The 22,343-nt window shown below is 47.8% G+C and overlaps 4 protein-coding genes across 4 annotated transcripts; 3 read left to right on the top strand and 1 right to left on the bottom strand.

Annotated features, from left to right (window-relative positions):
* The first annotated feature begins 3,091 nt into the window (after positions 1-3,091).
* Positions 3,092-5,428, top strand: LOC128728805 (syntaxin-4-like). Its single transcript, XM_053822452.1, has 7 exons — positions 3,092-3,124; positions 3,404-3,499; positions 3,794-3,890; positions 3,964-4,215; positions 4,288-4,361; positions 4,434-4,571; positions 4,640-5,428. The coding sequence occupies exons 1-7, from the start codon at positions 3,092-3,094 to the stop codon at positions 4,820-4,822; spliced, it is 873 nt and encodes a 290-aa protein (XP_053678427.1). The 3' UTR covers positions 4,823-5,428.
* A 671-nt stretch (positions 5,429-6,099) lies between these two features.
* Positions 6,100-7,669, bottom strand: LOC128728526 (bromodomain-containing protein DDB_G0280777-like). The gene is made up of 2 exons (XM_053822153.1): positions 7,451-7,669; positions 6,100-7,377 (listed from the first exon to the last, which is right to left on the bottom strand). Exons 1-2 carry the CDS (start codon positions 7,667-7,669, stop codon positions 6,100-6,102), a joined length of 1,497 nt encoding a protein of 498 aa, XP_053678128.1.
* Positions 7,670-8,975: 1,306 nt separating this feature from the next.
* On the top strand, positions 8,976-12,587 carry LOC128728281 (interferon-related developmental regulator 2). The gene is made up of 3 exons (XM_053821901.1): positions 8,976-9,079; positions 9,606-9,826; positions 10,518-12,587. Exons 2-3 carry the CDS (start codon positions 9,799-9,801, stop codon positions 11,810-11,812), a joined length of 1,323 nt encoding a protein of 440 aa, XP_053677876.1. The 5' UTR covers positions 8,976-9,079; positions 9,606-9,798; the 3' UTR covers positions 11,813-12,587.
* Positions 12,588-19,311: 6,724 nt separating this feature from the next.
* Positions 19,312-20,655, top strand: LOC128728629 (protein mab-21-like). The gene is made up of 2 exons (XM_053822258.1): positions 19,312-19,544; positions 19,615-20,655. The coding sequence occupies exons 1-2, from the start codon at positions 19,342-19,344 to the stop codon at positions 20,507-20,509; spliced, it is 1,098 nt and encodes a 365-aa protein (XP_053678233.1). The 5' UTR covers positions 19,312-19,341; the 3' UTR covers positions 20,510-20,655.
* Positions 20,656-22,343: the final 1,688 nt, after the last annotated feature.

The following is a 22,343-nucleotide window of genomic DNA, read 5'->3' as shown; positions in this document are numbered from 1 at the left end:
CCTGACGGGTTGTGTTGGTATACTTAATACTTAGCTTTAAACCACGTGTGAGGCCCACTGCGCGATTCCTGCCGTCTGCTCACAGGTGTTGAGCCTTATTACATTCGTCTCGAAGGTAGCTATGTCATCGCAGCTCGTTCATCAGCGTTTGCAGCCGAGTTCCGGAGCGGTACCGTTTGGCATCTTGTTAATCGTATTTTAAGTTTGTCGCCAAAGTGAATCTCAACTCGGCCACAACCGTGCCGCTGCTAAGGGGTAATGAGAAGCAGTACTTTAAATCCTAGGATCCTAGAATCTAGCGATCTTGGGAACGGCAAACTTTGATCTACTACCGCGGATCTTACGTTGCTGCGGGTAGACTGAATACCTCATGAAGAAACCGTAAGAAGACAACATTTTTTTCTTCCGTATTATTTTCTCATCACATTCAGTTTCCGGACCATAGATAGACATCCGGTTTAACTTGTGTGTCCTCATATGACAAGATTGCTATATCCTTTACTTTTATACTTTACACAACCATTTTTGTTTTGTTTTTGCTTACATACTTATCTTAGTGTTTAAGACGTACAAGAAAGTTGACTGCATTCTAGCGTAAGCGCGTTGAAAGTATCCCAATATCAAACGTATTCTATTCGCCGTTTTTCGGTTACTTGCTACAAGCACATGATCGATCCTTAATCGATTTAGTGATATCGTTTTCGAAGTATAATAATATTAATCAAAGCTGTTCGATCGCTCGGTTCGAAACTACGTTATATTTGCATGTGAAGTTCCTTTTCAGTTCAGTTTACTAGGTTTATTCGACAAAATGTTAAGTTGGCGAAAGCGATAACAAAAAAAAAGAGGAAAAAGCCTAGCGCTAATTTCAGGCGTTAGTCAGCACGTCCTTTAGGGTGCACTACAAGCAGGCAGCTGTAATATGTAATAAGAGATGCTTTGCGTTCAGCAAATTGTTTCACACCGGCAGGAAAACATCATAACGCTCATGTTCATCGTTCACAAACTAAAATGCAAACGCGTTGTTTGCACTCGCTTTCAGGATACGTAATAAGACGAGCCGTAACGCTCAACAGCAATGAACCAACACCACGTTTCGATAAATAATCTTTAACGAGGGAAGCATAACCGGGCCGAAACCCTCTCGTATATCCTTTCACCGTTCGATGTGAGTTTAGTTTTTACATTAGGGATGCGCCCGGAAGCAGAAGTATTACTATACAAGTAGGCTGGTTGGTGGACAAAACGAATCAGAGTGTCCGCAGAACTTCAGTGGGGACCAGGCGTTGGGAGGTGCCATCGAAAATGCGGAAAAGTACTTGTTCTATTGCATTACATACATTGTTATTCGCGATCAGCGTTTCGGGCGGGGAAAGCTGTGTTCTAAGATTGTTATACCTATCCTGTTTGTTTGTGCCCTTATGGCGGTTGGGTACGATGTGATGTATCTTAGACAGGGGTTTTTTCATAATATCGAAGGGAAACGTTTCACACATTATAACAAACGAAAGCAGCTGCGTAATCGCACCGATTATAACTGAGAATATTAGCATAACACGCGACACCTCTTGCTGGGGTGCCTAAGTTTATTTTTTATTCAAATTGGATTCATTCAATTTTCTAAGAAAACGGCGTTCGTACAACCTCTGACAATGTTCGCGAAGAATTTACCTTACCTTATTTACCTTATTATTATCCTTATCTTGAGCGTACAAGAAAAAACTATAAATTTTCGTTCTTTAAACAAAACCCTACAGTATCTGTATAATCATTTACGTTCGTTTTTATAAGCATTCGGCAAGCTTGTTGGCATTAATATATTAGCGTAAGTATTGCGGGGCATAAGTACTATTCTTTCGTTCTTATTACTGGAACCTACCCGCTCCCTTCGTCGAATCGTCTAGGTTCAAGATTTAGAAGGCGTCTGGGGTCGTCTAAATTTTATAAGAAAATCTCTCCGAATCGGAAATAAACTGTCGGGGGTCATGCACCAGGCAAGCAGCCACAGAACACTGCTACTCGGTGGGCAATATTGGGAACTCAAAGGACGAACTGAACGGTGGAACGTTTATTGGGACATTCCCAAAGCAGGGCAGGTAGGGATGCAGCCCTCTGAGCGTAACTTCGCAGGTCCTGCGTACTGAAAAGCCAATCGAAATTCGTTCGTTTTTACCCAGCTAGGGTGTGGGTCCTTTGTTCCCACACGTGGCGGGCACATCCTTAGAGAAGAAGGTGCGATGTATGATAAGGGATGCAACAATAAACAAGCCAACCCCTGTGCATGAAGCGTTCAAGCGTTATGTCGTCCACAAAGCGGTATCCGAAACAGCGCAGCTAATTCACACCCCCCCAAAGCTGGTAACGAGGGAAAGCGACAGCATGTGGTCGATAATTTCCAGCAGCTCGGGTGGGGATGAATGCCGCGAAAAGGGGGTTGATACCGCGAAGAAAACTGAAAGGTGTACCCGGGGTGTGATAGTGCGCTCGAATCTTATCGCGCTATCTTGCTATCAATATGTGTGACCGAACGTGGAGCTTCAACCAACACTAGCTGCGTGTGGTGCAGTTTCATGAGCCAACTGGATCAGTCAGAGTCGCGTGGTGTCGCTTGGAACGAACGTAAGGGTCTCGAAAACCGCCGCAGTACTGTGCAGTCTTAGCCACGGTGTGCACGTGTGCGTGAGTGTTCGTTGATCGAGCCCACAGAACGGGGAGTACTTCTGGTGTTTTTGCAGGTTTCGTGTCGCGGTTAGTCGCGGTGCATCAGCCCCGGTAGTGTGTGCATTTTGATCTCGCGGTTTTCCTTCCGAACGGGTTTAACGGATTTGGTGTGGGTTCAAAAAAAAAACAGGAAACAAAATTTAAACGTGTCACACACACGGTGTTCGATGAGTCAGCTGATAAGAGAATCGATGTTCGAGCGTGCGTAAAGGACCCCATCACCCCACCCACGATCAAACCTGGAATCCCGCCCGTCTCTCGAACCTCCCATCCCTCCCCTCCTCCATAAAAGTAATGCACCGCGCCAGGGCCGCTTCCGAGCCCCCTGCCCACAGCAAGCAACCCTTAGCGTGCCGAAACGACACCCAACATGGTCAAGGACCGGCTGGCGGAGTTGAAGAGTGTAAGTGAGGGGGCGGGGGGACAGGGGTAAGGCACCCGCGGTATTCGCCCCAGTTAAGTGAACCGGCCGGATGTGCGGGCCGTTCTTCAATTAGCGCCAATTAGCCCCGCGGGACGGTTTTCGCAATGGCGGACACAAACCGTGGGCCCTTTTAAGAGGGTGGTCCCGGCGGTCGGGGAATAAACCCGCGGCCAGCGTTCCAATCAGTTTTAATAATCGATCGCGGTTCGTTTTGCGGTCAATTCTTCTTCTTTTTTTCTTCTTTCTTCTCTTTTGTAGCGAAGTAAGTACGCCAACCAAAACGCGGACGATGCGATACAGATTGATGTGCGGTTGTCTCAGTCGCAGGAGGAGATCTTTCATAACCTCGAAAAGGTGAGCCCGGTGACCGGTGCGGTGTTATTTTTTTTTATTGCAGCAAAGTCAAGGTTGTCACCTTTCGCGAATTGGAAAATGCATGAACCTACGATCGTATACGATCCAGAAAGCGGGTGTGCGAGGTTGTTGAGTCATGTGGAGGCATTCCGGTCATTATCGAGCGGTCGGAAGTTGGCGACGTGCCTTATTCTGATTGAAACCGCAATACCTTCCGAGAGTGGGGGATAGCACCTTGATCCTTTAGCTGTTATAGCCCTCAAAAGTAACGCTCGTTTTTTTTTCTCTTGACAGTTTTCTCAGCTCACGGCATGGATCCGGACGATTCGGGCGAACATCACCGACATGCGGAAGCACATCGGTTCCTCCAAGTTCCACTACAACGATAAACGTAATGATTGGGCTGTTTTTTTTTTGTTTCGAATCCACCCTCACATCTTGGTTTTCCACCTCGGATTTTCCAGCGATCCGCGAACAGGTGGAGGAAAAGCTGAAGGAGAACAACCAGCTATGCCAGAACATCTACAGCTCGATCCGGACGCTGGAGACGGAACTTGCGGACGATTGCAACCGAACCGGTGTGCTGTTCCGGATCAAAAACACGCAGTTCCTCGTGATCCGGGATGATTATTTGAGCGCGTACCGGGAGCATGAGGAGCTGGTGAACTACTACGAGCACCGGATAATGTCGCTGATGAAGCTGGAAGCGAAAGCAAGTAAGTGCCTGCCACCACGTTGGTGTTAATCGGTAAAGGAAAAACGTCTGATAATGTTCCTTCTCTCCGCAGTGAATTATAACATCACGGATGATGAGGCGCTCGAGCAGCTAACCGGCAAGCAGATGTCACCGTTTGCGGGGAATGTATGATCCGGATGTTCGGAATGTCTGCCGTTTGTCGATTAATACCATTGGTCGTTGTGTTTTTTTTCGTAGATACTCGAGGATACGGAACGAGAGCGCCAGAAACTCCGCGACATCATGACCCGCCACAGCCAGCTGGAGGCGTTAGAGAAGTCCCTCATCGAGGTCCGGGACATGTTCGTGCGCATCTCGAGCCTGGTGATGGAACAGGTATGTGATCTACAGTTGTGCCATCACCGGACGGACATCAACTCACACGTCTTTTCGTGCTCTTACAGGGTAGCCTCGTGCAGGTGATCGAGTACCACGCGCAGCAGGCGACCCTCAACACCGATCACGGTGCGCATCAGTTGCAGAAGGCGCGGGAGTATAAGATTAAATCGCTGAAAAAGCGCACGTGCTTGCTGATCTGGATCAGCACGGCCCTAGCGGTGCTGCTGTTTCTGGTGATCGTTTTCTAAAGCCGGCGGCGCACTTTTTGGCCGAACGACGAGCCAATCTCTCTGGCCGTGCTGGTTTTTTTTAGTTAATTATGAGCGTAAGCGAAGCTCGGAAAATAATTTGCTGCCCTATTGTTAGTTAAATTTCTTACCATAACTAACATGGCTGATGTCGCCATTTAATCATAGTTGGTTTTTGTAGCGTTTACTTCATTTAATAGCATTTTAAATTGACTTGAAAAAGAATCAAACAAATAGCATACATCTGATTCGTGGGCGTACGATCAACAATTGCAATTTTACCTTCATAATGAGCTACTTTCGCAAATCATTGCTAATCACGATGGTGAGGCTCGTTTTTTTGCCTTTTGAATGGCAAAATATTCCATCTGCTCGCGTATGCAGCTCTCGGTGATAGATGTGATTTTTTTTCATCATTCAGCTCAATCCTAAATGTGAAAATGTTTCACATATAGCTGTAAGCTTGCCCCTTGTTAATAATGTACTTTTTCGTTTATACTAGTTAAATATTTAGTTTGATTCGAAATAGTTAGTTCCTCGGACATTTCCAAAAAGCGGATTTCTACATTGAAAAGCTAAGAAAATAAAATGTTTGTGCAATGTATACGAGACATAGTTTTTTGTTTAAAATGTTCTTAATGCATGGAATACAGCCTCGTTTAAATTAGCATTGCGGGTATCGGTGGTGTGCAGCTTTTTAAAGAAGTATTAACAACTATGGCTTGTTTGGTAATTTAAACTTATATTTTTTTTCAGATACAATAATACATATAGTACAAAATAAGTTGTATTTCTTGTGGTATCGTAGTTAGATACCCATTTGCAAAAATCGAAGTATATTTGAATAAAAAAAAGGCATACTCGTTTAGGAAACGATAAAGTAAAGTCTTGTATATTTAATCTTCGTATCATTTATCTCATACATGAAAAGAAAAAAAAGGTTAGGTAATAACTTCAGATGTTGAACAAAAAGCAAGCAAACTCATCTTCCTGGCACAGGCGCTTGCTGAGAGCAAAGATCATAAGAAGCTTTGCTCAAGCTAAGATGCTTTCAAACGCTCGAAAGAACAGGACAATTTATTTTGCAGAACTATTTGCAGAAGTGCAAATAGTAATAATTTTAGCATTATGACATTACAGTTATCATAAGCGCAACGAAAATAATCTAACATGTTAATTTTTATAAAGAAAATCTGCAAACAGCGTCCATGGTGTACTAAAAATTACAATCCATAAATAAAGCACATAATGGGTCGCTGTTCGGTTCTTCGAAATACCTAAACGTTCATCAAATTAAGATCAGAAAGCGAAACGCCGCCCAAATTGCTCGGCATCGACTCGTCCAGCTGGTCGTTCGATTCGTTCGACATGTTGTTGTTGAACATCTCGATCGGTAGCTCGCCTTCCGGTATCACCTGCGGCATGGTTTGGCGCGACTGCAGATGCCGCTCAAGCTCCTCCTTTGTTAGCTGGCACTCCAAAGAAACATCGTCACCAGGGACGTCCAAGCCCAAGTCTGAACCGGAGCTAGTCGCGAGCAGATCCGTGGGTACCTGCGGTATCATCGGCAGGGAGTACTGGTAAGCATTCCGTCTTCTTGTCGGCTGCTGAGTGAACTGTGACGATGGGAAGAGCATTTGCTGCGACAGTTGCTGGAGCTGGAACTGTTCCAGCTGTTGCTCTTGCAGTTGTTGCTGCTGCAGTTGGTACTGTTGCTGCTGTTGAAGTTGGAACTGCTGCTGATCAGGTTGCAGCAGTTGCTGCTGGGATTGCTGGAGCAGATGCTGCTGGGATTGCTGGAGCAGATGCTGTTGCTGCTGCGGTGACATCAGCTGCATCTGTTGCTGGTGCTGAAGTACCTGCTGCTGCTGTTGTGCGTGCAGTAGTTGCTGCTGTGACTGCATGAGCTGCTGCTGTTGCATCAACGGTTGCTGCTGCGACTGCATCAGCTGCTGTTGTGTTGGTGGCCCAAACTGGGTTTGAGGCAGCTGCTGCTGTGGGTGCAGCACCTGCTGCGATTGTGGCAGCTGCTGTATGAGCTCCATCAGCTTGTCCTGCTCCTGCTGATCCAATCCGGCAATCAGCTCCGGCGTAAGGCGATCTTCCGGCGTCAGCTGCAACTGATCAAGCATATCATGCGATGTATGTGGCAGAGGTTGCGATTGCTGCATGAGCGGATGCTGCTGCGGCTGCACCACAGTGTGTGGCAACTGTTGCGACAGCACGGAAGTGTGTGGCAACTGTTGCGATTGTGCATGTGCTTGTTGCTGTTGTTGCTGCTGCTTTTTGGTGGGCTTTTTATTGCGCCTAGCGGGTGCAGGCGGTTTCATCGTCGGCTGAGCGCTCTGCGGGACGAACGTCTCGACTTTACGCTTTTTGGGCGGTGCCTCGGCCTTGGATGAATCATCGGACTCCTCCGTTTCGTCGCTGTCGGATGACGAAAGTTCTGGGCGCTCATATTCAAGCAACCGGTCAAGCAGAAATGAGCGGTCACGGGTTATTTTTAGCAAGCGCTTCTGGCTGTTTCGTAGATTCTTTTGAAAGTAAACGTTTTCCTGGAAAACGACATGTATTCGTTGATCATTGCTTGCGATAACTACTGATGCAACCACGCACGGTAATACTTACATAGACCAAAAGTTTGACATTCTTCTTCAAATCTCCATAAAGCGCCTTGAAATTTATATTCGTATTACCCGATTCCTCATCCTCACTATCGTCGTCGGCGCTGCTAAAGTTGTCCATCGGAGGGTCACCAATATTGTCGTTGTTCAAGAACGAATCGAGAGGGTTTTGCTGCTGTTGCGCCTCCTCGTTTATCGTACGACAGTACCAACCTTCTAACATTATGCCGGAAGAAACTTCAGACAAACTGTATTAAACATCGATGGAGCCTACTAGATCATGCCAATCTATCGCACTCGATACTGTCTGACGCTACGGTGTGTGTGCTTTGCGTGCCGTTAAAACACTTCTTTAAACGTTTTTATTTCGAACTAAGCTTGTGATCACGTTAATGCATTAACGTCTACGGTCGTCTTCGGTATTTTATGGTATTTTTTGGTTTATTAAAGTGGTTTAATTCAATTTATTTTGAAGATTTTACCATCTACTTTCTGCTCTCGTCTACTGTCACGTCTAGTTTCATATTACAATGTCATGTTTGACATTTCAGATGGCTTTCAAGCTTTAAACTCGCATAATACGTATCCGTTACACTTTGATTTTATAGATTTGTACTTTAAACTATTTGGTTTTTAATGTCCTAGTATAGACAAAAATGCTTCTTATAAAATGGCATTAAATTAAATTTAAATTGCCGACGAATCGAAAAACTTTACCGACATGTTTTGTAATTTTAAATCCTAACGAGCACATGTATTCGCGATCAAAGGCATAAGGCTAGCCAATAAATAAGGTTGAATTGGTTAGTTGACTGTAGAATTTATTTTTCCCGTATAGTAACAAGAATGTCCACTTTTATTTCGATATAAATTACTGCTCTAACGAAGCATCGGCCATACTCAATTGATCGTTTTGAAGCAAACGAGCAAAACGATAACAAAGCAGCTGGTTCGCGCCATTTCCATCGCTTGACAGCGTTGTCAGAGAGCCACGCTACTAGCAGAACCCCATAGAGAGTGAGCGCGTGCGAGCGCGTGTGTGTGCTTGCGTGGATTTCGAGGTATTGATTTTTCGCCAACAGCATTAATCATCGTGCGTAGAGCTGCATCGTGGTCGCTGCTAAGGGTTGGATCACATTTTTTTTGTTCGCAAATCCTCTGGGCCTGCTGGGAACATCATGCACTGTTCATTATTTCATAACATTGCCCACGACAATTACTCATTGCTGCCGTTTTCGCGCGTGGTTGGTGTTGGTGCGGAAAACCGATGTACGATTGCGAGTGCGGTGGAGTTTGCGAGCTGTGTCGAAACAGTTAACTGCCTTATAAAAGGGAAACGTTCCTGATCACTGCCGCGTTATAGACACTGGTGCAGCTAACGTCCTTCGAGTGGCTGCCCGTTTTTCCGCGTACCTCGTCGCGTGTGGTGCTGAAGGTCCGCGCAAAGGAAGCTAGTTGGCGAGGAAGAAAAAACAAGCAAGAAGCAGAAGAAAGCGAAACCGAGAAAAACCCGAAACTCGATCCCCCGTCCCCACCCTTCCGCGGTCAAAGGGAAGGGAAACTCAACTGCTGCAAGTCGTTGCGCGAAAGGGCGCCAATTAGCGTGAATTGCGAAACGGTGGTGTTCTCTTAGGTGGGTGAAACCAACGTGCGGTGGTTGCATTTGTCTTACGTGTTTCAAAATTTGTTTTTCCGTCCCTGCGAGTTGGCGTAGGACCAAATCTGTTCGTTACCAAACGCTAAGGTAACAGAGCAAATGGCTCTGAAACTAAAAGAAAAAACCCGCGTGTTTGCAAAAGCAACCACAAGTGCATCGCTTTATAGCGCCAGGAAGCGATATATCCTTAATTGAGATCACGAGCCAACATTTCGTCCCCCTCTTTCTTCGCTAGCATGCTCACCCGCGCATCTAATACCTCATCTCACCTAGCTTGTCTTGTTCCATTCCTCTATACCCCATAAACCTCATAAAATAATAGACAAAAAAATAACGATCGAATACAAACACGGAAAGGTAATTTTAGATTCTCATCTCATGGTGAACCGCGAAACACAAAAGGCGAATGACGGGCAAAAAAAAACCAAACAAAATGGGGGGGTTTTTCAATTGCATTATCTCCCTCACTAATAGAGTGTCTCGTTTTTTTTTCTCTCCACAGAACGTCCTCGCGTTTCAGCTCGACCGGGAGTGCACGTCACCAATCAACCAGCCCAGTCCTTTAGCACCTTTCAAGGACATCTCACGATCACCTGTGCACGCCACTTAGTCTGAAGTAGCCGTGCATTTAGTTCTGCAGCACAGGAGCAACCCCCTCGCGCCCCCCACCCCTGCAGCAAACGCCATAATAAACCATGCCACGAAATCGGAAAAAACATTCAGGTGCGTATCTGCTCGCTCGCGTGCACGCGCGCGCGCGCTCTCTCTCGCTCTCGCTTCAATCACGTGGAATGTTGTGAGAGTGGCTGGTGCATGTTTGTGCGACCACTCACACGCGCGCTCCAAAACAGAACCCATGGCGCCGTCCTTGAGAAGTCGGCTGTACGGGGTTCGGTTTCGGGGGCTGACCTCGTTCCGTGTCGGTTGTATCCGTTGTGCAACCGTGCGAGGTTTGAAGCTGGTTTGAAAGATTTGAAAACGTCATCACGTCCCCCTAAAAATCACCCCCCGAGTCGAGCTCTCTTTGTTGGTCGGGCTTTTGTTGTGAGTGTTACGGTTTTCGAAAACATTCCGATCGATAGAAGGGGTGCAGGGAGTTGGAAGCTGGGGTGGGTGGAGGGTATTTGCGCACTGTCGGCATATAATTTTGATGCATCATCGTCGACTGTCAAAGCACGGAATGTCACAGTTCCGTGTGCGTGTTGTGCCTGTAATGACAGGTTTGACCGTTGCATGGTGCATCGTACATTCAACTGACGATTTAAATCCAAAAGCATCACCTTTCGGGTCAAAAGGTGACGACAGAATGGCCGAAAAACCATGCGATAAGATAACCTGACCGCACCAGCGAATGTGCCCCGGGTGATTGCTGATTTCTGCTCTTCTAAACGTTTTTTTCTTTTCCCATTTGTAGGCGCCGACACCTGGCAACAGAATAACGATTTGTCCGACGACGACACGTCAAACGACAACGCGAGCACGTACTCCTACCAGTCGGAGACGCAGTTCGGCGAAGGAGGCCAACATAATGGCAGCATGGATTCCGGTGAATCCGGCGAATCCGGCAGCACCGGGTTCGAGAAGTACGAGGAGAAGCTGCTGCAAGCGATCGAAAACGCGTCCGACAAGGCGCAGCAGACACGCATCAATGCGTTCCAAACCATCAACGAGGTGCTGGTGCACCACTATATCCCGGAGTTCCTGGACGATCGCAAGGTGACGCTGATGGACGCGGTAGAAAAGTCGCTGCGGCGCGGCAAGGGCGCCGAGCAGTCCTGGGCAGCCCGTATCATCCCGCTGCTCGTGATCCAGCTCGAGGCACCGGAAGATATCACTGAGATGGTGACCGCCCTGAAGCCGGTGCTGCTCACCACGGCTCTGGATGGTGCGGCCGCGTACGACGCTCGAGCGAAATGTTGCGCTGCCCTTGGGTTGCTGTGTTTCGTGGGTGTTGATGACCTCGGCGAGATACTGCCGCTCATGAAGGTGCTGCAGGGAATCTTCGCTGGCAGCTACCTGAAGGGTGACAACAGCCCGAGTGGGGCAAATGCGGAAGCTGGCGCTCTTCACAGTGCCGCCCTGGGAGCCTGGTCTTTGCTGCTTACATTGTTGCCTCCGAGCGACCTGGTCGAGCTGGTGGTTGGCACTGGAACCGGAGTGGTACCGTCATTGCGCCACCTCGTCGGTATGCTGCAAAGCCCACACTTGGACGTGCGTATGGTCGCTGGTGAAGCACTCGCGCTGATGTTCGAGCTTGGACGTCAGCATGACGACGAGTTTCTCGAGGACGAGCTGCCGGAGTTGATTGAAGCCGTCCAGAAGCTTGCAACCGATGCACACAAGTACCGGGCGAAGCGTGACCGCAAGGTACAGCGGGCCACCTTCCGGGATGTGCTGCACTACCTGGAAGAGGACATCTCGCCCGAGATTTGCATCAAGTTTGGACGCGAACTGCTCGTGCTGAACACGTGGGCCATTCATCATCAGTACACCTGCCTGCGGAACGCGCTTGGATTCGGTATGAACGTGCATCTTTCGGAGAACATGTTCGTTCGGGAGGTGCTCCAGCTGGGACCGAAGGTGGACGAACCAGAGCGCCACCGGAAGACGGTGAAAGCTGAACAGCGGTTCATCAATGCGGCCGCTTTTAAGGCGCGCACGATTTCGCGCGGGAAAAACCGTGACAAGCGATCGTTTGCGCTCAACTGAGCGGTGTCCTCAGGCTCTATCTTCTGTTCATGCGCAAACCAATCAATCCCGTAGCTAAATGGATTACCATTACTTCGATTACTCCCGTACGGCTCCAGAGAAGGCTTATTTTGATCGTTTCGTTACGTTATGCTGTTTTGTTGTTGCTGCAGCGATGCAGAGGTTACTTACTATGGACGGATCCCACGTCAAGGATTCACCGGTCCAGCCGGATCCCGGGGGGTTCCATTGACATCCGTCCTCTTTATCGAAAGGCTCAGAGCCTACCCCAACTGCCTAGGACGAAATCAGGCGGCGATACAGGATGTCGCCGTCATTCTACCCGAATTACTACTGCTGCTACTAGACGCTTTTACTAGCCCCAAATGTACCCTTCTATCATCCACCTGCTGCTCCCAGCTGGACTTTACCGTCCCGCTAAGGAGGATGCAGATTCCTTGTTCGTCCCCATCTCCACCAACGTGCGTTTCGCGCGACGTTATATAGCAAAAGAAAAAGTAAATAACAAAATATTAGTAAAATTGAAAGCACACTCGAAACGGGCGCCTCTTTCTTCTGCTCGTTTAGGTAGACGTGTTACAGTCGTTAGTTGAAGGAAACGAAAAATGGCGAATTTTCTGAACTGTAAATAAAAACCAAACGCTGTCAAGCCGGATCTGGCCACCTAAACGTTGACACCCGGTAGCGACACCGGACGTGTTTTTACATGTGTATGCGCTGGCGATTGCATCTGTATGAAACAAATAAAATAACAATAAATAGTCACGATTCTGTACATGGAATGCTTAATAAAGTGTATCTTGCGGGAAAGCATACAGCTGCTCAGGCTCCTCGAAAAGTGCGCTCGACACGTGGGATGAACTCTCTACACTTCCAGCGTACGGCTAGGGCTGGTTCCGCCCTAAGAGGTGATGAACGATTTGTTTGACAACTGATCGAGCAGAACTCGGAGTGCGATAAGCCACGTTCGGTTCGCCAATATCCGCACACATGGCTGGCTATGGTCCGTTTTCCCGTTCATTCCGGGCGTTTTCCCAGCCGAGATTAATCTCGAAAACATAGATAAACCCGTAACACACCGCGTCCTCACCGGGGGTTGCCTTCGGTAGGATGGCCGTTAATGGGGTGTAATGTTTACCGAAGGAACAAAACACAATCCCCTGTTTTCCGTCCCGTCCCCTGGCGGGTGGATTCTCGTAACCACCGGTAACCAGTTTTCCTCCCTCTGAAACATGAGCATACAGAAAAAAAACTTGAGAACACCACAGTCCATTAAGTCACTCGCAAATCCCTTCCACGACCGGAGTCGAGTGGGTGCGCGTGGAAAAAGGGCCGTGCATGTTTCCATTGTTTGTGGTACAAATTATACGTCATCGCGCCACAGGACAGGGAAGGGTGTCGATCGGGGGTTGGAGGAGGGTTGCAAATCCCTGGCGAAGGGTCCCGCTGGGATGCGCGATTAAGGGCCACGGTGCGAGGGTCCTGGGCTAGGTTGTTGGAAGGAAAAACGAAAAATCCAATCACGAACAGCCGGCGAAAAAAGGGAGCAACTTTCCATTTCGCTGGTAGGATGGTAGGTTTTCCCTTCGCTCCCTTGTTTTCTTGCGGCCCTTGAAAGGTGCGCTTTTTGAGCGGAAAATCCCATCCGCGGTGTGGAAACGGACTTTCGCTGCCATTGTTAATTCCTGTGGGACTTCGAGGGATGGATGTAGCGCTTTGTTAGTTTGGCGTTCCCTATTTTCTGGTTGCTTGTTTCTTTTGCTATTATTGATTATTTTATTATTTTTATGGACATTTTTCTGAGCCTAATAGTTTTTATTTGTGTTTCCATTGTTAGTTCGGGTTAAAAACGCCCTAGAATATATTTTCTTTTGGGTATTGCTTTGTTCTGTTCTATCTTAGAAACTATACTTATCTTTTTATAAAACATTACATGAAATATGGTACATTGAATGATTTTTTTTATTTTATAGTACAATTTTTTTTGTCCATTTATTCCACGAATCATGATATAAATTATGTGAAATAAGTAATCGTTTTTGTTTAAGTTAGATTGATAGTTGCGTTATGCAGACAGAACTATTTTTTTTTCTGCTTGAAAAACGAAACGTGAATCACTCTCTTTAAAAATTTCTCAAAATCATGCCCGAAAGACTCGGAAGGATCCCTTTACTTACGAACCGTCAGCCACCTTCGAACGATATCTCTTCATTATGTCATCCCAATCGAATTACTCCAGCATGTGATTTATTGTGCATTGTCCCGGCGAAGGACAACCAGGGTGGTAATTTCATTACTTTCTAATTATTTTAGATGCACTTGTGCGGAATGTGGCCCTTAAAGCCAGGCCAACGAGCGCACAAAACGGTGGCGCACATCCCTAACTCGATTATAACCCTCTTGAGTTTGATATGACAACATTACGCCGCGAAAGGGTCCCGCTCGACCCGGGGCAATTTCGCGCCCTTTGCGGAAGGGTCTACGAGAAAAGATGGCTTTGTTTTCGGCACCGAGGGTTTTGGTTTTTATCACACGAGAAGTCGCACAAACCGGACGTCTACATCTTAATCGCATTTCCCTTCGATGCGCTGCCATATTCAATGCATCGGTTTTGGGCATCAGCTCATTTTCAGATGAGGGTGCTTGACGTCGATGTTGGAATTGGCATTAAGTGCACGTTAATGTGTGCTTTCGTGAAAAGAACGTCTCTGTGTTGTGTCATGAAACGAAGAATGAGCTAGATCGTTGTAAGAGCAAACAAACATGACGCTTCTGAGCACCCTTAGAAATTAAAGGATTGTTCAGAAACTGTTTTAAGTTAGAACTTAAGCATCCAGAAGGTAACCGTAACATCCGAACTTCTCAATTTGTCACACGTTGCGAGAATCAAAGAGAAGCAGATTAGATATAATCGTGTTGTATAAGTGCGGATGAGGTAAAATGTGATGGTCCAGATGGGATAACGATTGTCCAGAGCGTGTTTGAGGTTAGAACTCCAACATCTGGAAGGCAGTCATTACTTCTACTCTTCGGAAGGCAAACATCCCGACCCTACACCTTTATCCTCTATCCCGATGCTCGATCTTCAAAATGCGTCACTCCCAGCGAGGATTTTCTCTCCCACATCCAGCTGATGCGATGTCACCAAGAAAGCGCACAATTTTAGACATCAAACTCCACGAACTCCGGCACGCCAGAACGAAGACACCACGGGCACAATGACCCACCTCGGCGTGCAGCAGATAATTGAGTGCAAGCAACCGGCGGGCAATTAACGGAAATAGCCGAACGGCGAGATCCGCACCGCTGACTGATTATGACTGACAAACATATTGGAATGATTAAGGGCCAGCCACCGTGCGACGACGCGCGGCCATGACAGTTTTTTTTATCTTCTTCATCTCTTGCTCGCCCCATTTTCCACTCTCGCCCCGGAAAAGCGCCCCGGACCCCACCGCGCCAGGCAATAAATAATGCCAACCGGGTCGTGGCGTCGCCTGGTACGCAATTAGAGTAGGTGGTGAAAGTGCACCGCGTCCTGTCCCGTGCTCCTCGCAGCTCAGGTCACACCGGAGGTCCCCAAATCCCACACATGTGCTCTGACGGCGTGATGTCACGATGAATAAATTATAATTAAAATGAAATCACAATTTTAGCCGCGCGTAACTCCGGCACGTAATGGGTTGGCGTCCCGACAGCCTGACAGTGGTGCAATGTCGGAGCTGTTTGTCGGCGTCGTACCGGGTTGGTTCCTGCTGGAATGCGTCTATCGTACGGTAGCAATCGCTAGTCGAGCATGGGCAATGGTTGTCAACGTTGCGGGAAAGTACCTTGACGGTTCGCGGAAGCAGAGAGCGATTTGTAGCGCATTCGGAAGCAATCAACGCCACGACTCGTCAGGTTTGGGGTGTTAGTACGTTGACCGGGAGCTTGCGATGGATGAGCTATTGCTGAAGTATGAAACGATACCTACTTGTGCGGCACGTGTCAAAGGGTTCTTAAACGCTCAGTATGTCTAATACAGGATCTTCATTCTACGCAGAGATGGTTAAAGGACGAGAAATGAACTGTTGAGCTCGAAGACGACCTGTACGAGGATCTCCCTGCGGATGAGATTTAGGTAACATTATCGGGCAATTAGTAACCGAACTGCTGGTTGATTGGGTGTTTAATATGGACGACCTATTGCTGAATTTCGAAACATATGTCAACCTAAAACATGAAGACCAAAGAGTTCTTACAATCCTCCCATCCCTCTTAAATCGATAAAAAATCTTTAACATGAATTCCGACCATGCGGGAGCGGTTGAAGAGAGTTAATGGGATGTCTCCTACGCTAAGCAGCTGGGTTGTTGGTTCAGAAAACCAGTAAGGATGTCCAGCGTTGCATGACACAAAACTTGAAGCCTATCTTGCCTTTTCCAGTGCATCCAGGCACAGTTCATAGAAACCACCACTCGATCGGTTGAACGTTCCACTTGGACCGCTTACCCTTCGATCGGGGCCTACTGAAGATTTATAGCCCGGCTGACGTGGGCTAGCGATCGCAAAAGACTGATATTCGGCTCAAACGTGCTGGCCGCCATATGAATGGCAACCTGGCATGCGTGATCGGGATGCGGGATCTCGACTCTCCTGGGCACGGGTCAGAATATCAATGGCCTGGCACCGGTTGCGGAGCTTTTTGTCACCCTTTTTGTCTAGAGGAAATATTGTAGAGGAATGGTTTTGGAATTGGCATTTACGTTTGAAGTGCACTAGATCAGGTTGATGTTAATAAATCGACTGTTTGTTGCAGAAATGATTCCAGAAATAATTGCAGATTGCAGAAAATATCGGATCAACATTTCAGTATTGAATCAGCATTTGAGAATTTGAACAAACCCTATTAAAAGTCAATAGTTTTCTTGTACCAAGAGACTTTTTGAACCACCCAATATATCATCGTGACTCATGAAAGCATTCATCTTAGAAACATGTGCCAAGATCATATACAAATGAACAGGTAACCGGTAATCTAAAGAAAAAGGGGTTTTATTTAAAAAAAGGTACATTTACAGCTCCTGGAATCAATTTACTTGAAATACATGGACTGCTTTGATATTGAAATGAATCGTAATCCATTTAATAATCGTTTGTTATTTCAAACAAATAAGTTTAGTAAGTTTATATAAATAGACTATGGACCAATGCCTATAGAGGATATTTATACTGTGAAATAATCTTTAAATCCTCGTTATTTGTGGTACAAATGGTACAGTAAAAGTATAATTGATCAATTTCATAAGTTTACTATGTTTTATGATTGTTAATTTTATGTTTAATATGTTCAGTTTGGTGTAGTTATTTTTAACTTTCTTGTATAGAGCCACTTTCTAAATGGCACACATTTGGAACACCTTCGACAGCCTATTAACGGACGTTAACCACCTTTTCGTACTCCTTCCTCGCAGCAGGTGCGATAAACCGTCGGAAGCGTTTTAAACTCAATTCGAGATACGTTTGAAAATCAATTTACCCTCCTAAAACCTGCCCAAAAGGGCTCGTGCGCGTCGTTTCACTTAACGTTCCCGTTTGTGGGCCGATTCCGCCCGAGATAAGCCAAGACAAAGCCGTCAGGAGGGTTCTCCTCTTAGCTTAAATGTACTAATTTGCTGCTGAAGCTCACGCCTTATCTCGTGGGTCGTGCGGTCGATAGTGCCGTTCCGACGAGCAGCAGAAGGGCACATTTAGAGCCGTATTTTACGAGCCGGTGTTACGACAAGTGCAATCGACCCTTCGGAAAGGGCGCACGCGCGCACACCATCGGAGGATGTGGCAGGAAAATGTGGAAAAGGATGACATCCCGGCGTTTTTGATGCCGAAATGTGTGGAAGGGAATAGAATGGTGAACGTGAGATGAAGGACGAAAGGAAAAAACAACGCATCCGGAAGCGGAAAAAATTGAGCTTCCGTTGTGGGAAAAGAGGTTGAAGGATTTTCTTTAATTTTAAAGAGCATTTAAACTAACAAAACAGGGAAATTTTAGCTGTCGCTTAATACAACCATTAGTCAAATGTCAATACACAAATAAACGTTCCTTATTTGTGTGGCTGTCCTTGCAAAGGCGTATTAAAAGTTGAAAAAAGTCGCATATTTTTAACTCACATTGCATACTTCAACAGGTCAATCAGGTTATCAATATATAGCTCAAGAATGCCTTATGCATTTTGCCAGATAACACAAACAATTTGGTACAATTATCTTCAAACAAAACGCACGCAAACCCGGCGCCACATTGATAGCGAACAGCATTCATTCCATCCAAATCGTGTTCATTCGACCTCGAGTGAACACGTCCCTTAGCCACGCCCCTTTTTCTACGCGCTCGCCTGTCCGGCAGGGCCCTTCCAAACCCTCTTTGTATGTGTGCGTGCTCGAAGCGCACCGACCAAGACTGGAAATAGACACGGTGCGGCAATAATTTGACAGGAAATTAAGGCAACGGTTGCTTCCGGTCCTTGCAGACATAAGCCTCTGCAGACCTAAGCCCCCCCAACCTCCCTCCTCCCCCCCCCACCAACAGAGTAAGGCTCAGTATCCTCTGGTGGGTCATGAAGGAGTCGCACGAATCCCATCGTCCTCTTTCATCCAGTAGTGTGCCCGCTTTCGGGCTGGTGATGAACGAAAAGGTGTCCTTTTTTGGGTGAACACCCACGCTTCATCCACCTTTTCTGGTTTCGGTGTTCATTTCGCTCCCCCCCCATTCACGCACGTTGGTGGGGGTTGCCTTGGGGACTGGGATTTTGGGGGGAGCGAGACTCCAGTAGCGGACGTGAGGTGTCCGAAGTGGCGGCGCCATACCAGACGATGAACATCCAAGCGAGACAGCAATAGGCATCGTCACGTGCGTGTGTTTGAGTGAGGGCCAAACTCTCCCAGGACCTGTCATGAGACCCATCTCAGGACGAGTCTCCCCCCCAGAAGAGGAGGAGGTGGAGGAGGAGAGTCACACCCAAAGGGAGGAGTGCGTAGATTCACCGCCCACCGGAAAATGATCCGCTCTTCGTTGGCCAGCAGACCTGGGGGGCAAGAGCACCCATCACCACCACCACGTCCAGAACCGTGCAATCGGTTCGCGAAGAGTTCCCCTTTTTTTTTCGCTCCGGGACCTGACCCGAGGCTCGTCGGTGGACGTACGCGCGCGCGATCGTACTTCGGGTGGAATGCACCGCGAACATTGGTCAGGTCCCGGCAGTAGACCGCGCAGTGTCGACACCGGCGAGATTGCGACATATCGTGTTCGTCCCGCGGGCATCCCAATTTTGACCGTGGCGTCACGTCCTGTGTGAGTTTCCGCTGGTTCGCGATGTCCGTGTAGGTGGGTGTCCGAACGCGGACATCAGTGACAGTGTTTGCTACTCCAGACGCGCCTTGATGGAGCGTGTCCTGTGCCAGACCAAGTCCTAAATCCTCGCCTCGTGGCGGTGTATCCGGTTCCGGGAGAACGAGTCGAGAACGTCGCGGAAGATCGCAATCCAATCGCAACGATGCTGGTCCCACCGGACATGGTTACGGTGCAATCGAAGACGATCTTCCAGATCAACAAGTACTACGCCGAGAAGGTGCAGGTGCGCATGGGCAACATCGCGATCGTGCTGCGGGAGATATGCAAGATCGTGCAGGAGGTGTTGCGCGAGGTCGAGGTTCAGGAACCGCGCTTTATCTCTAGCTTGGTGGAGTGCAATGGCAGGTAGGAGGGAAGACATCTCTCAACCATTCAGCCACCGTTTCATCCGACGGCACGGTTTCTGCCCTTCCAGGTTCGAGGGTCTCGAGGTTGTATCACCGACGGCGTTTGAGGTCGTGCTGTACCTCAACCAGATGGGGGTGTTCAACTTCGTCGACGATGGTTCGCTCCCGGGAGCAGCAGTGCTGAAGCTGAGTGATGGCCGCAAACGCTCAATGTCGCTGTGGGTGGAGTTCATCACCGCGTCCGGGTATCTATCTGCCCGGAAGATCCGCTCCCGGTTCCACACGCTAGTCGCACAGGCCGTCGAGAAGTGTCCGTACCGTGATATGGTCAAACTTGTCCCTGACACAACCGAGGTGAAGCTGCGGATCCGCGAGCGGTACACCGTGCAGATAACACCTGCGTTCAAGTGCACCGGCATCTGGCCACGATCTGCTGCTCACTGGCCGATCCTCAACATCCCGTGGCCTCATCCGGCCCTCGTTGCGGAGGTTAAGACGGAGGGGTTTGATCTACTCTCGAAGGAGAGCGTCATCCTGCAGGGGAAGAATGCGAACGTCGAGGGTGATGCCTGGTTGCTGCACTTCACTGAGGCTGAGAATCGCTTGCTGCAAGGTGGATACCGAAAGCGATGTCTGAGCATCCTCAAGACGCTGTGTGACAGACATCTGGATCTACCGGGAGCTCCTATTGGATACTATCATCTGAAGACGCTGCTGCTGTACGAGTGCGAGAAACATCCTCGAGAGACGGAATGGGATGCGGGTTGTGTCGCGGATCGGCTGAATGGCATCTTCCTGCAGCTCATCTCCTGTCTGCAGTGTCGCAGGTGTCCGCACTACTTCCTGCCCAGTTTGGACCTGTTTAAGGGCAAGTCACCGACGGCGTTGGATAATGCCTCCAAGCACGTGTGGCGTTTGTGTCGGGACATCCTCACCAGCAGTAAGGCCTTCGATCGGCTGTAGGACTCAACCATATCAGAAGATGTGAGCAGAACAAACCCCAATTCATAACGTGCATATGCAAACTGTATACGAGTGGTGATGGTGGTGAAACCCTGAGACGTGCAACTGATGTATACGAGTCTACGTTTCTACGTCTTTGTTTTTTTGTACCTATTCTATATTCCCCTAGGTGTAAGGAATGGCACGTTGCGCGAATGTCCTTCGATTGTTTGTTTCTTTAATTCTACTGAGATCCGTCCGCAAACAGGACGCTTCGTGGGTGCTGTGTATGTAGTTCGAAATTCGATAATAAATCCACCAAACAATCGCCGCCCCCACGGTGCCATGAGCCGGTTGCCGGTGGCCATTTTAGTTTGCTTCTAAAGTCAAACGTAACAAAAGCACCCGCACAGAAGCTGTAGCGTGCGGGATTAGGTTTACGCACCGAGCATCGGTTTTGTTAGTTAGTTTGTTTGTTTGTGACGTTAAGTTTACCTGCGGAACCACGATTGGGCCGGTGGCTAACAGGCGGCTGATTACGATTGTAAATAAGAGAGCTAAAACAAGTGCATCCGTTTGAAGAAAAAGAAGAAAAAAAAAGCTTTGACTGTGAGACGAGAGGCGCCGAGTATTGGAACCGGTGGTGTCGCTCGGTTACGGTATCGGATTTTCAATGATGACATTCAGCCAAGGGGTTTTTTTGTGTGGCAGCAATAACCGATAGCGCCGATTTCGACGACGTGTGCAATAAGAATGCAATAACGCATGTTTCACCGACATGTTGGAGAATTTTTCTTTCATACATCTGAAATTTCTAGTCCCTGTCAGTTCAATGGCGGCGCCTCGTTTGGATGATTTATGTACTTCTCCACCGAGCGGCCATTTATCGTTGACAGTTGACAGCCCCAACTGGACGGGCGCGAATTCTAACAAACTGAGTGCCTTCACGGCACGTATCGTTGAATTCGTCCTGCGAGTGCCTCATTATCGTCGTTAATTGAAGCCTGAAAAGTTCGGCAACAGGACGAACGAGGCCAGGTGGACAAAACGCGGTGACAAACGCGCCATCTTGGAATCGCCATCGCTCCACAGGACAGCGAACAGACTTATGCAACAAAACATTCAATTATCTCGACCCCGCGGGTGCGTTCTTAATCATATTAATTAATGCCACATTCCGGCGTTAATAATGATATCAGCACGGGCTCGATTTAAGACGATTGGGAAGAGGACGAAATTGTGTATGTGTGTGGAAAATTCTACCGGGAGATTCAAGCAAGGAAAATATCCAGGTGCAAATAGAGCCGGGAAAACAATGGAAAAGATGGGAAAAGAGAGTCGAAACTGTTCACGCTAAGCTGCTGAAGCATGGTGGAAAGAACACACGGGAACCAAAAATATGACAACATAAGAACGACGATGATGATGATGATGATGTTGATGAAAAACGGAACGTAATGAGCTCGATCGCTGGAACCGTGGAAAATCTCCTGCAGAAGGAGGCTCTAGGGCGGACTAATTTATGGGCGGTACGTCCAGCGATGGCGGCGGACATTTCCTTCCCGCGTTTGCTTGGTATATATATAAATTAAATTGTAAGACAAGCGACCGATTTGCTGGTCCAGAATGATGGGGGCTTGAGGGAGTAATAAAACTCGAGAAACAAAAATCAAGCTGAGAGAGAAAAAAAAACGTTTCATCCCGTCGCCTCACCGGGATGGTCACAGTTTACGATTTGGTGGTTTTTTAGAGTTCACTGATGCGTCGGTTTTACGTCCCACAAGACTCTGTGGGTGTGGATCGAATGCCGGAAGTGGGCCTGCATAAATATACTACCGAAGAAGTCGACCAACAA

Source organism: Anopheles nili, chromosome X (genome assembly GCF_943737925.1).
Source record: "Anopheles nili chromosome X, idAnoNiliSN_F5_01, whole genome shotgun sequence".
In the NCBI taxonomy this organism is placed as follows: Eukaryota; Metazoa; Arthropoda; class Insecta; order Diptera; family Culicidae; genus Anopheles; species Anopheles nili.
Note: the sequence above shows the minus strand (reverse complement) of the source record. Positions and strands in the feature narration are given on the sequence as shown.